At 45.6% G+C, this 15066-nt stretch overlaps 1 protein-coding gene across 2 annotated transcripts in view; it reads left to right on the plus strand.

Annotated features, from left to right (window-relative positions):
- LOC142563911 (uncharacterized) overlaps nucleotides 1-14007 on the plus strand; it is a 44514-nt gene extending 30507 nt beyond the window's left edge. For both annotated transcript variants that reach the window (XM_075674616.1, XM_075674615.1), the window contains exons 7-8: nucleotides 10081-10146; nucleotides 13733-14007. In XM_075674616.1, coding sequence (XP_075530731.1) covers nucleotides 10081-10146; nucleotides 13733-13778 — 112 coding nt within the window. In that variant the 3' untranslated portion in view covers nucleotides 13779-14007. The remainder of the gene's footprint in view (nucleotides 1-10080; nucleotides 10147-13732) is intronic.
- Nucleotides 14008-15066: the final 1059 nt, after the last annotated feature.

Below are 15066 nucleotides of genomic sequence, written 5' to 3' on the forward strand. Positions count from 1 at the left end.
AGAGTATGAGGTGTCAAATACGGGGGATAATTTTTTAAGTTTTCTGGAATTTTTAACAATCACCTGTGGCAGCAGGCATAATTCTTGTTCATGAGCTGGGTTCCTCAAAGACATGCATATTACTAGCACGGGAAATCAAAATACATTGTCAACTAATTGACCAAAAGGTACTAATTAACTTCATAAATAATCACTTTACGGCTCATGCTGCAATTGACTAATTGTAGCCAATGAGTCTGAAAGACGTATCCACTTGAAATGAATCTCGAGGATGACAGCAGTATTGCGTTATTACTTCCCAATGCGAAGCAGGAAATGTATGGGCATTCCAGTTATTTTTGCGCTTTAATGCGTAAAAGGGCGTTTCCTTAAAAAAACTTAGTGCAACAACCGTGCATATTTACAGCGAGTTTTATGGTGCATATCTTCAAGAGGGTGTCATTCTGGAAATTCATTCCAAGTGTTTCAAGCCTTGCAAACCCACCTGCTAAAATGTATAAGTTGCTATATGTGCTGCAAAGTGATAAATGAAGATGCTATTTATTGATTTACCTAATCACTTTGTTATGTGCTTCGATTTGCCATGCAAGTAATGTCAGCAACATTGAATAGTGCAGCTCAAAGTCAAGAACATTTTAGTTGCAACATGCAATTTTTAAGTATTCCGGAAAACTTACAAATGATCACCTCGTATATACCAGGTGTTTCAGTTTACCGATAACAGAATGTTTAAAATCGCCTGTGCGATTTAACAGAAATATCCTGATAAGCTGGAATTCTCGAAGATGTATGCATTACTTACACATGAAATCAATGCGCAACAAAGTTCTAATAATTGACTTTTCAAGTAATCGCTTTAGCCCGCATATTGCAATACATGAATTGAAGACAGGTATTTGACAAGACATGTGCACTTCGAACAAATTCTGAAACTAGCACTAGTTGTGAGGTCTGTGCAGTCGAACTAGCTCTGAAAACACACTGTCCTATTTATTTTTTAACAAAATAAGTTCTTGTGAATTGAAGATCGAAAGTTACTAAAACAGTAATTAATGCATTTCGTCGAAAATTTTGGTTACGAATATCTATACACTGGTGTCTTCCTCAGAATTGCTCGGAAGTGGATACGACTGTAAGAGTCGTCGACTATAATTTGTAAATTGCAACATGTGGCGTAATGTAGCTAGTTTATGAGTTCATTAGCAAACACTACATAATTAGTCGAACATGTATATTATTATTGCGCCAACTATGTCTGCCTCCAGGAGCAGTCCAGTTAACAAGTAGAATTGTGCAACAAGCAATTGGGAAATGTTAAAAATTATGTTCACAATAAAAAAAGAACGCGAAAATACATATACATTGTTTTCATCTGTATTTCAATGACAACCATTCTAGATATTCATCTTGCCGCGTGCTATCTGCATCCTTGTATAATAAGTGTTCGGTCTGCTTGCGTGCTTGAAATTGGCGGCGGTTTTTCTCAATGCCTGTGCCATACCAGATTCCCCGTTTTGCCTCAAACGGCGCTCTAGCTGCCAGTTGCGCAGTCTGCAACCGAAATGTTTGGACAACAGTCACTCTGGTTCAATTAGCACTGCAGCTTTTGCTACTCAAGCATGTGATGTTGCGTCGTCAATAGTCGGCAGGATCACGCGGCGAGTAACTGAGGTCTTCACGGGACTCCGTGATGGCGACATTCAAGACTGAATCGACAACTACAACAGTGTGAACAACTAGAACAAGTGGAACGACCTTCGAACATCAGTAAACGTCGCGTTCTAATTCACCCACGTCACGAAAACATGGCTCTTCACCTATGAACAGAAAATTGCTGATGGGGTCGCCCTCACCGCTGACGTACCGATAAATGTTCGGCACTACTGCTGGCCTATCCGATGTCGCCATCAAGACGCTGGCCGACTGCTCCCAATACGAAGGCGAGTCGTACACCTGGTACATTGAAGATGTCTTGCGTTTTGCCGACGCGCCAATAGCAACATCGTGGATGCAGAAAGCATGCGCAACATTTGGAAGGGAGTCAGCTATTCATATTTAGCACCCCTGCTGGATCGAAATCTAACAATGGTTAGTGACAGCACCACTATAGATGCTAACCGCTTGACAAGCTTCACTTCCTTTGAATACCGCGTTTTTAATACATCGCACATCTTCTCGGCGAGGCTGATCTACCTATGTTAGGTCTACCCATGTGCAGGGTCATATGTGAGGAGCTTCACGGTCAAGATGCGATGATCCTGCCTGTGACATTTCTACTTTCCAGGGTATTTTGTGTGAAAAAACAGCGTCGCGGCAGCTCAATTGGCAGTATTCATTAAGAGGTATATAAGAACTCGTAATTCGAAGAGGTGGGTTCGTATCCAACTTGCGGACAGTTGTGTTTTCATCCGCTTTCATTTCCATTTATTTATAATTTCATTATTTTAATTGACAATTACACATAATTTCCCGTATGCTGCCTTTGGTGTCATTGTTTGTTAGCTTCATATGATTTGAACAATAATAATCGGGCCTCTATGTTTACTTCTTGTTCATATATGTAAGTGAATTTTCCCGTTCACAAGCACCCCCCACCCCACACACACATATGTGTGTGCGTGTGTTGAAACAACGTTTCCAACCTTTCGGAATGGGCATGCCACATTGGTTAATCCAAGGTGGTTCTGTGCTTAAATACTCTTGAAATATAGAGATACAGATTGACATACGAAAAGTAACATTACTAAGGCTCCTAGCTGCGACTACGACGGCAAACGGCGGCTACTGGGCTGGAAGTTTTTGGTTGCGAGTGCCATAAGCGCATGTGCGGATACTCTTTCGGTGTCCTTATTGAGGCGCAGGTTAGCGTTCTGCCTGCGCGCCGCTTAATTTTTTTCCTTTGTATCCGACCTTCTACTTTCACTGGGTTTAAACACGGTTTTTGTTGGGCATTGATGCGTTTTTATATATTTCACCCATTTATTTCAATAAATTAACTGAAAATGCTATATCACTTTGCCAAAGAACACTCATGGAATTCCACCTCACAACAAGACACGCTGTCGTCCTCCGTTGCTGCCATATTCTTGCAGTATATTCAGTGTAGATATAGGAGTATTACAAAGAAGATTTATTAAGGTTTGTAGTGACAGCCGGTTCTAGGATGCACCGAGCACAGTTCCTTAGGGCAAGCCTCTGCTGCGCGCTTGATGCTGCGGACTCTGCGCTCAAGTTCGTTATGTTCCTTACAATGGCCCCGTGGAAATAAAGGAGCCATTCTGGCGACTTAGGTTTCTAGAAGAACGGTAGAATGGTGATATGGCTTGAGACGTTGAACGTGAACGACTTCGGGGTTATGATGTCGCATGTCGGACGGCGGCGTTCGCGGCTCAACCAGGTAATTAACGGGGGACGTTCTCTCGAGAACGCGCTATGGCCTGTCGTACTTCGAAAGGAGTTTGGAAGCGAGCCCAGGCGTGCGGTGTGGCACTAACAATCAGACGAGGGTGCCAGGGGGAAAATTTGGAGTCGAGTTCTGGGCGTCGTGAACGGCATTTTGACGGTTCTGGACGTCCGAGGTGAATCGTTGGGCCAGCTGACGACATTCTTCGGCGTGTCTAGCGCCTCTCGAGATCGGCAGGCATTCGAATGGGTCCAGCCGGTAGGGCAGAGTGGTGTCGATTGTGTGCGAAGGATGAACGCCGTAAAGAAGGTAAAAGGGTGAGGACCCGGCAGTGGCCTGAGTCGCGGTGTTGTAGACGTAGGTGACAAATGGAAGAACTAGGTCCCAATTAGAGTGATCAGGTGAGACATACATAGCAAGCATATCACCAAGAGTTGTATTAAAGCGTTCTGTGGTACCGTTAGGCAGTGACTGATAAGCAGTGCATTTACGATGAACAATAGCGCATTCAGCAACCCGTTATTCGATGACTTCAGATAAGGAGGCACTGCTTCTTTCACTTAAAAGTTAACGTGGACCTCCATGACGAAGGAGAAGTCGGCGTAGTATGAAATTGGCGACCTCCTGCGCTGTAGCATTTGGTAGAGCAGCAGTCTCCGCATAACGTGTTAAGTGGTCTACCGCATTGATTATCCCCCTGTTGCCGGTAGGAGTCAACGAAAGGGGCCCTTAGAGATCTGTGTCCGCGCGACCAAAGGTCGGGATGGCCATTGTAAGTTGCGCGGTGGCGCTTTGCGGCGTTGGCACTCACGAGAAGAGCGGACGAAGTTTCGGACGAAGTTATACATTCCCCGCCAGTAATAGCGGTGTCGAAGTCTTTCGTAGGTCTTGAAGACTCCCGCAGAGCCACACTGAGGGTCGACGTGGAACGAGGAGCAGAGCTCTGATCGCAAGATTATCGGAATGACGAGTGACCAGGTGCGTCCCTCTGAGGCATAGTTGCGTCGATACAGTAGCCGGTCTCTAATCGCACAATGAGGAACTTGGCGCTGAAGCGTCCGTGACGCTGGAACTTTCCACGTATCCGAGAGAAGGTCGAGCAGAGATGCAGTCCAGGGATGAGTGCGCTGTGCAGCTGCCATAGCGTCAAAGTCGAGAGAGGACAATGTGCACTCGCAGGAGGAGTCGTGACTGACCTTCAGGGGAAGCAGTGATTGGGATCGCGCATCGGCGTCGGAGTGCTTTCGCCCGGAACGGTTAACCACGCGGATGTCATACTCTTGAATTCACAATGCTCAGCGGGCAAAGAGGCCCAATGGATCTTTTAACGTCGACAGCCAACATGGTGCGTGGTGATCTGTCACTACGTCAAAAGATCGCCCGTATAAATATGGGCGAAGCTTGCCAAGCGCCCACACAATGCCCAAATATTCCTTTTCTGTTACGCTGTAATTGATATCTGCCTTGGCTGACGTGCGACTCACGTATGCGACGACATATTCTGTGTGGCCAAGTTGACGTCAAGCGTCAAGCGTCACAGCGTCACAGCGTCAAGGCCTACACCGCTTGCATCGGTATGGATTTCTGTTGGCGCTTGATGGTCAAAATGGCGAAGAATGAGTGGCGTCTTGAGAAGACGGCGCAAGGTTGTGAAGGCGTCGTGACACTCTGGAGACAATGATGAGATATCTCTAGCGCCACCAAGGAGCTGCGTGAGAGGCAATATAACTGTAGCAAAGTTTTGAACGTATCGCCGGAAGTTAGAGCAGAGGCCGATGAAACTGCATAGCTCTTTCATAGTGGTAGGTTGTGGGAACGCCGTAAGAGCACGTAGCTTTTCGGGATCCGTGTGAATGCCCTTCTTTGACACGACATGAGCTAAAATTCTGAGCTGACGAACAGCAAACCGACACTTCTTCCGGTTAAGTTTCAATCCGGCGTTGGTCAAGCAAGTGAGTACGTGCTGGAGGGGGAGCAGGTGCGTTGCGAAATCAGGGACGAACACCACAATGTCTTTTAGATAGCAAAGACAGATTTTCCATTTGAGGCCACGCAGAACAGTATCCATCATTCTTTCGAGCGTAGCAGGTGCGTTGCAAAGTTCAAAAGTCATGACGGTGAATTCATACAAGCCGTCTGGTGTAACAAAGGCACTTCTCGGGCGATCAGCCTCCGCCATCGGAACCTGCCAGTAGCCTGACCGCAAATCCAGCGAAGAAAAGAACTCGGCTCCCTGCAAACAGTCTCGGCTCCCTGCAAACAGTCCGGACCATCATCGATGCGTGATAATGGGTGGACATCCTTCAGCGTGATCTTGTTCAACAGTCGAAAATCAACACAGAAGCGGATGGAACCGTCTTTCTTTGGGAGGAGTATCGTGTGAGAGGCCCATGGCCTGTGTGAAGGTTAAGTGACGCCTCGACGGAGCATGTCATCGACCTGGTCTGCAGTGACGCGACGTTCCGTAGTGAGCACGCGATATGGTCTTTGGCGCCGTGGTGAGTGAGAGCCAGTGTCGATGTGATGCTCGACTGTCGATGCACGTCCAAGAGATGTTTGCGCAACGTCTAAAGAATGGCGGAAGTGCTGGAGGATTGCGAGAAGTTGAGATCGCTGCGAATGTGTTAGGTGTTCAGCGATGAATAGGCTGAACACACCAGTCCATGTTGAGTCGGGAACGGAGAGGGCACTCAGTTCATGGATGGCAGTAGAAGGCACTTCGTCCAGGACGGAGGCAACTCGTGTTGAATCGACCGACTCGACGTAATCAAGGCATTCGCGGCGGAACAGTGATAGGGGCGATGAAAGATGATTAGAAATGGGCATCGTGCTGACACCGGCGGCAAGGTCAAGAGCTGCAAAGGGCAAAGGAAGCGCTTTTCTGGTAACAAAGTGATGAGAGGGCATGAAGAAGACCGTCCCGTTGGATATGGTACTACAGAAGACTGGTACGAATGCTGAAGAGCACGGGGGAATACAGGTGTCTTCTTTCACGAGAATTTTAGCGGCAGGATGAGCATTAAAGTGGTCACCAGGTCACCAAAGTGGAAAAGTTCAATCACAGCCCGAGCGCAATTGATGATGGCATTGTGGCGTGATAGAAAATCCCATCCTAGAATAACGGCGTGGGAGCACGATGAAATAACTATGAACTCAATCGTGTATAGAACGTCCTGTATGGTAACATGGGCTGTACAAGCAGCGGTAGGGTGAATAGGTTGAGCACTCGCCGTACGAAGCGAGAATCCAGACAGAGACGTCGTCACTTTACGAAGTGAGCGGCAAAACCTGGCATCCATAACTGAAATAGCGGCACCGGTATCGACGAGGGCGGCTGTAGTGACATCTTCGATAAACACATCAATGACATTGACAGGTAAAGCAGGAGGACTTCCGCATGTCGACACTTGCGCAGTTCTTGCCTCGGGAACTGCGTCGTATAGTTTCCGCCTTTGTTAGAGACCGGTCGTCGACACATACGGGAAAGCGATCGGCGACGTGGAGAGGGTGACCGGAGGCGTCCGAGGCGACGACGGCGACCAGCCTGGGAGCTAGCTGGTGATGGGTCGCAGGGCCCGTAAGGCGCATTTGGATCAGGCGGCACATAGGGCGCTCGTCGATCGTCATCGAACCTCTGCGATCGGCGGCGGCGGAACCTTGCGACGTGACCGGGGCTACCTACATGCGAAGCATATAGGGCGATTGTCCGGCGTACACCGCGGGTTAGCGACGGCAGTGGTGGTCCAGGGGACGGGAGGGGGAGGGTGGTGCACAGGCTGCTGGAAGCGTCGCACGGGCACAGTGCTAGGGGCCATTGCAGCAACCGTAGCATAAGTGAGTGGTGTAGTCACGACATCTTGCTGGTGAACAGGCGGCAGCGCTTCCGCGACCTCTTCATGGATCACGTTACGGAGATGAGACGGCAAAGTGCTGGCAGACTTCTGAGTAACGGACACCAGAGATAGCTGTCGTGCAACTTCTTCGCGGACGAAATACTTGATTTGGGTTATCAGGGAGGCTTGTTCTGGGCCGGTGGTCAGGCTGCAAAGTGACGCCGCATTTGGTGTGGGTTGTCGTCTTGTCCGAGCTCGCTGCTTACCTAATTCATCATAGATCTGGCACAAGCTGATAACGTCGCCAACAGTGTGCGGGTCGTTGGCCAGAAGCATCCGGAACGCCTCATCATCGGTTCCCTTCATGACGCGCTGGATCTTTTCCGCTTCCGTCATGGCAGCATTCACGCTCCTGCACAAATGGAGAACGTCTTCTCTATAGCTGGTGAATGTCTCACCTGTGTCCTGTGCTCGTGTACGCAAACGCTGCTCGGAGTTTCCTGACGGCGGGTCGGTCAAATACTTCTGTAATCGACGTCATGGGCGCCGACCACGTTCGGGTATCCCTCTCATGATTTCTGAACCAGAGATTGGCCACGCCCGCGAGGTAGAATGATAGGTTAGCCAGCTTGTCCGAGTCATTCCATTTGTTGTGAACGCTTACCCGTTCGTAGGACGACATCCACTCTTAAACGTCATTGTCGTCGGTTCCACTGAAGATGGGAGGTTCCCGCTGGCGAACGGTGCCAGCGCAAGGGACGGGTGACGATGGAAGAGTCTGCTGGTCGGCGACCGGCATGGCAGAGGGTAGCGTCCGAGAACGGAGTTACAAGATGGTAGAGTGGAACGTTACCCCGCATGACTCCACCACTTATAAAGGAGATTTATTGGGGTTCGTAGCGACAGCTGGTTCTAAGATGCACGGAGCGCAGTCCGCTAAAGCGAGCCTCTGTGGCATGCTTGATGATGTCGATGCTGGTGACTGCGCTCACGTACGTTATCTTTCCTTACAGTATTTTGTTTCGTAAGCTTTTCTTTTCGACGATAACATAGGACACTCATGCCAGACGAATAGATTCGAAGAGCCCGTGCAACAGCATAGCACGTAAAAATGTAACGTTTCCCGGGAAAGGCTAGCAGCGAACGCTACCTACGAGAGTGAGCGAGCGAGCATTCTAGAGAAATCGGGGCCTTTTGCGTGGGGCGCGAATGCGCGGAGGCGAGCGCCATCTGGATGGTGTTGGTGCAAAGAACCGAGTACTGCGCGCTACTGTATGAATGGTAGAAACGATGAAAGATAGGTGTATGTTCTGATTCCGCGTAACAGAATTATGTTTTCTCGTATATTCAAATTACAATCCGACGCTATCATGACAGAATGCTGAGCTAGTTGGTAAGGATTCATTATGCAAATAAAAGTGAGGCGTGCAGACAGGACACAAGAGTTGTCCACTTCTCTACTCTTGTGTCCTGTCTGCACGCCTCACTTTTATTTGCATAATGACGCTATCATGTCTGTAGGATGTGTTTAGCATGTGGTTTACGATTTTTCTGACGCATCTTATTCTGTGAAAATTCATTATTTCAGCAACATCCCTGTGCCGCGCGAAGTGCCTGCATAGTTGCTGTAAGGAATGATTTTCCGGTAAACGATGTCCGACGCAAGACGCCGACGCCGGATTTTACGCTACACGTGGCCCATAACGCTATCGCGTTAATACCGCATAGTAATAACCTACAAGTGAAAAAAAAAACTGCAGTCATTCCACTCTGAATGTGGGCTACCAGCGGAGCTGTTAAAGAGACAAAGCACAGCTCTGAGTGCAAAAGTTTGCTTATTTTAGGGCTTTTTTCCTTCCGCTTCTATAGTATACTCTGCGAACAAGCGCGATCACTACTATTAGGGGCTCAATCTGTCGAAGTGGCCAAATTGAAACGCGCCAAGCGTCTCAAGAGGCTGGCTGACGTGCATGAAATTAATAAGGGCGTTTCTGTTGCGCTTGTTGATGCATGCATCCTTGGCGTATTGGTTTCTATATCGGATTTCTGGAGGACCACTGTTCGAATCCTGCCAGTAGATGATTTTAATAATGTTTATTTAATTCGTCATTATACGGTACTTTGTTGAAAATGACGAATTTACAAAGCCGTAGTGGCGTTTTAAGTCAGAAGGACGAAGTTTAGGCAAATCCATGTATTTTCCATAGCTTTCATGTCGGCTGAACCGCCGCGATTGCCGCTCTCGGAGACACTAGCGCCAGAGTTTCGTCCAGTAATTATTGCATGAAACTATGTATCGGGTGGTTTCTTAGCATTCCTCTTGCTACGCAAGGTGTCAGATCATGCCTTACTGGCTTGATTTGGCTCCTTATAGAGTGCGCGGGAGTTTTGAGGCACGCACATTGAGAAATGTATGGGAGGGTAGACCTACATAGTTCCTCTGTAAAACAAATTCGGGAAGCGAAAGTTGTCCAGTATTCTGGCTGCTTGCGAGAAGGCTACCATGAGAGTATCGCTGTAGGGGTTTTTTTACTATTGGCTGGCATAGGTTAACATCAACAGCGACTTTTACGCGTCACAGAAGCAGTACGGAGCCGGTAATGTTTCACTTCAATCAGGTTTGACCGTATTTATACGCCTTCACACCATGTGACAAAAACGTCGCTGAATAAACTAAGTATCTCTATAGTTAAAAAGACATATGTAATTATCTGTCAGGTCAGGAACAACACAGTTGTACATTGTAATCTCAATGTTATCGTTGCATGTGCATTATTGAATTAGTTCGTGTTTTTGCCTGACTGTTCTGAGTTCATGTGCTTAATGAAACTCACTGAATCTCAGCTTTGGTTCAACGAGGGGCGCACACTTTCATCGGTCCGATCGAAAGCACATGAACGAAAGCTTTACGTAAGTATACCTCGTATTTTCTTACTCTACGAAGTTTCAGTGGTTGCATTTTATAAATCCTTGTGACAGCCCTGAGTAGCGGGCACAATTCTTCAATTCATGATATATTTCTCACTGGTGTTCAACAAATATAATTTCTAGGAGCAGCACGTGTTGTATTGGCAACAAAATAAGTTTAATATTTACTCGCGATGTTACGGCTCAACAGAACCACAAGAAATAGAGTGTACGGAAAGCAGTAAAACAACTATATGCCAAGCGATGACAATTAAGAAGTCGATGTAGTTCAAATTCGCGCATTTTTTGCCGGCCAGTTATTGTTGTGTTTACTGGGAACGACGAAAAAAAAAGATTAGAAATGTTCCACACGGAAGGAATGCTGTAGAAGGGAATAATGTTTCTTTCAAAAATTGCGAAAGAAACAGAGAGGAAAAGCTTAAGTCTGTGTAGAGATCGCTTAGCAGAACGGGACTTAGTGCTCCCTATTTTTGTTCATTAATAAACTAATTTTCTCTCAAGCGCAGGTTTAGGCTTTCGTTTTTATGGAAAGTGGTCATTTGTTATATCATCTTTAGAGAAGCAATGAACGGGGCTAGTTGGTGGACGTTCATGATTGTATTTCGCTTAGTGTTACGCTGACGAACATTAGGAACAAGTCGTGAACTTAATGACCCAAACTACCAACTTGTTTATTAGTGGTGAAATAAACACTCATATATAAGCTGATGTGGGGGGGCGGGGGAGATATAAAAAAGATAACACAAGGTGACGACATGTGATAATGCGTTGGGCCGGAAAAACATCGTTGAATTGCATCCGTTTACCTGGCAAACTCGGATCTGTGTAAACATGCTGCCGGAAATCATAGCGAACAGAAAAAGGCAAAAAACATCAGAAAAAGACAGATGGAAAAAACGCGCGGTGTGTCGTTACATGCATGGATCGTCTCATAAAATAAAAAAAATATAGCCCAACGCCATGATGTTCAAGTACTGTTCTCCACTCCGCAAAAGCTAAAAGGCATGTGCAAGAGAGTGAACGCAGGATCCAAAGAAGGAAAGCCAAGTGCTACCTTCTGTCAGCCTAAGCACGTGAAAAAGTACGTGGAATGCGCTAGTGCAGTGGTTTACCAATTCGCACTACATCGCGGGAAAGTGTAGATTGGGCAAACCGGACGCTGTCTAAACGACACGTTACGGGAGCACAAATACACGCGCCAGAGATGGTAACAGTAAAATTTCAAACAGCGCTAAACGACAGGACCAGAATGAGGAGGAGACAAACACGGCGCTCCTCCTCATTCTGGTCCTGTCGTTTAGCGCTGTTTGAATTTTATTGTTACCATGCAACACCAACTCGCCCAATCCGCTGCCCTTCTGCGCCAGAGATACTTGGCTGCGCATTCTAAGCAGTGCAGATGCTCCCCGCTACTAGAAAGCACCACAGTCATTGGTACATCAAAACAAAAACCGAGCGAGAAATATGGGAAGCACATGCGATAGCAAAATACAAAGAGAAGAGCGTTAGCACTCCTTCCATCATGCTTATCGAAGCTGAGGTCGAGTTTTCCAGGAGGAACGTGTGCAAGCCAACGACGTTCTTACGGCCCAACGCACCATCACATGTCCTCACCTTGTGATATCTTTTTATATATAACCTTTTATATAAACGTGCTCTTTAACCGCATTAAACAAGTCGGTAGTTTGCGCCATGTACGTCCGCATCTTGTTCCTTATCATCTTCAGTGTAACACTAAGCGCAAGACATTCTTTAGGGCCGTTTTTTATTGTCATCCGCAAACATCAGGTTTATTGGATACATCTCGCCATTCATTACACCCTGCCGTCCCTTTATGCCACCGTCTATTGTTCCTGCAAGACTGCAGTCAATAAAACGCAGGTGGTAGTGTCTCCTACCATGACACCATTGCTGATCACATTTTTGAGACTTTGCTAGTCAAAAATAACAGCAGCTATATAACCTGTTTAGTACAAAACATTAGGCGTATATGCTTCCCTCATTCACTGTCTACTCAATGCTTCGATGAATCACGGGATGTACTCAGTAAGTCTGTAGTATCTTGTACGGATTTCTTTTCTCGAGTGCACCCGTGAAACTGGCGTGCTCAGCTAGAATTACGGTGCAGTAGCCGTGCTTCAGATGTTTTAATATATTGCGTTACTCACCATTTTTGTAGTATCGAAAAAATGCTCATGTCCGCACCGCATGGTTTTACACACCAGTGCGTAGGAGCCCGTAGCACATTTGTTATAAGATATTTGACATTTGACATAAAATATTTGACACTTGAGCTCTGTTCATTCAATCTGCGGTAGTTGCAAGCCGCCAAATGGTTAAGTAGACCATCGTGCTCTCTGTTAGCTTGGTGCCTAGTTTCCTTATAGTATGTACGTACACTTTGCATTAGTGTTATCAAGAGAAAACAGACGAGTCAAGAATTAGCGATTTTATAACACAGTAAGCTTACAAACATTTGTGTCCCTTCCCAAATGCATTACTATAAACACGCTCCAAACAGAAACAATATATTTGAGCCTTATTGGTAAATTGCCTTTCTACAATACAAAGACACATGAACTACTCTTACCATAAGAAGACCCGTGGTGACCGTGAAAATACGCCAAAACCAAATCCAGTACACTTTGAAATTCTCGCAGCAGCTCGCAATAATTTCCTCGAATCGGACGGTATCTGCTTCGGCCTAGTTAGCTTTTCTTTGGCAATATTTGACTACATTGTATTTCTAATTGAGTCAGCGCCAGTAATGAGCAAATTTTAAAAATATTTTCCTTACACACCATGGCCCCAATACAGAAAAATAACCTTAAAAACCGTGACGCCACATTGTCGTGCCTGCTCTTGTGTTGCAACTCTGACTTTTACTATCTGTTCTCTTAGTCAATCGCTTTCCGAAAATTTCTAAATTTGGAGCTTTCCAGCACTAGGTTATCATCCTAGTATGACTTAATGTTTATCTTTGTTATCCTTTGAACCCAATGTAGAAGAAAATTGTACACTGCGAAATTGACATGTAGGCATACTCTTGCTATTCGGCTAACTTTATGTCGTGCCACTTTGATTTGTTTAACATTTGCTGTAACGGGTAGAAGTTTTAGCTATGGAATTTTCCGTTTGTATTTTGACATAATAAAGTAATGCTTTTGAAAGAGTACGTTGTTTAGGGCTCTTTTAGGCAGAAGATCAGCTTCAAAAAACGTTCACTCATGTAAAGACATAAAAAGAATGCTGCTTCATTTAGAGCAAGCATAAAGAACTGACTGCGTGTAACTGACCCAAATGAACGAACTATAATGTGTCAAGTCACCTCCTCACTGTTTAAACAAGCAACTTTGGGCTCAGACCCGTAATTGCGTACAATTGCAAAACGCGTGAGTGTATAAGGAAGCGAAGTTCCAAGTTTGTTTTGTGGCTAATTCTTTTGCGGCACTAATTTAGCAAATTCAACGACTTCGCACAAGACGGTATATCTAGCGAAATGCAATTACCACGGAATACGGTTGTTGCTGAATGTACATGGTTGTATGATATTTCTTGGACATTTCAGTCGATGCGGAACGCACACCATGACAAGCACTCAAGGACAAGTATAAAAATGTCTCCCTGGTGGCTGCATTTTACTAAAGACTAAGGAAAATCCATGGACATAACAAAAAAGCGAGAACAATATTGTGACAGATGACCGGACCACCCTATTAAAAAAACAATGACACATCTTTTACCACGTTTTGCCGGCGTAGGAAGCATAGACACTCTTGTTTACCTAATTGTACATAAATAAAATGCATAAATAACCCTGTTGTCGGCGTAATAAAAAGTTGAAAAGTCAGACGTGTCGTTCTTATGCTCGAGGAGAGGAAGTGCCACCAGTATGGTATAGAGGAATGGAATATGTATAGTGGTGGAAAATGGAAATGTGGACATACACTTGTTGTTGTCGCTTTGTTGAATAGCATAAAGGCATAACGTTGATTATAAAATTGAGCGTGGATGAGCACTAAGATAATTACATCCATTCTAGAAATTTTTGAGCTTGTCAACAAGGGCAGTGCTGCGTTAACAATACTTCATAGACGAGAGTAGAGAAAGGCAAAGTGGGGTGTTGGAAAATTGTGACACATATGCACTTAATGTTCACTTTTTCGTCAAAACAAAACTCCGTCTAATTTTACTTAACTGCAGAGGCATGCTAAACAGTTTCAGATGTGGTAATCCTTTCCTTAAAGAAAAAATAACAAATCAACCAAGGTAGCTACCGTGGCAGCGCTGACTGGAATGTTTAGCTGATACATGATGCCACTCTACGGGGATAGCCACTTCGCTTGTCAGTGGGAGTAAGACCATAACAATTTTGTCTGTCACTACACTGTAGGATAACCAAAGAATCAACTGTATCTGCAGGGCGACATGGCTGTAGTTGACGGTCCACATAATTTAGTATTTGTTATTCTTTGTACTCAAAAGAAGTATTATCTAGCAAAATCCCAATAGTAAAGATACTGGACCTTTGGAGGATTCTATTCGAACGTTGCAAAAGAATACTAAGGATAAGAGACCACAAAAATTGAGGCAGAAAAGTGAACAGAAAATGAAACAAGTGTCATATCATAACCAGGTTGTTCCAGTCCAATTGAAAGCTTTGCCTAGTTACCGATGCAATAAATATTTACGGTTGTGTCGGAATGTCTCAGCAGCAGCAACGCAGTCGACTGTAAACTAGTTTGCTTTCTTATCCAGTTCAGGCCAGTACTTCGTCCGCTCACTCGTTGCCGAGAAGCACAACCTGCAGCTGAGCTTAACTTTGGGAAATGTGGAACGACATCATCCCCGTGCTTCACTACTTTGCTGGAGCCAGCAGACGAGCTGGGCTGCGCACCAAGG

This window comes from Dermacentor variabilis, chromosome 11 (genome assembly GCF_050947875.1).
Source record: "Dermacentor variabilis isolate Ectoservices chromosome 11, ASM5094787v1, whole genome shotgun sequence".
NCBI lineage: Eukaryota > Metazoa > Arthropoda > Arachnida > Ixodida > Ixodidae > Dermacentor > Dermacentor variabilis.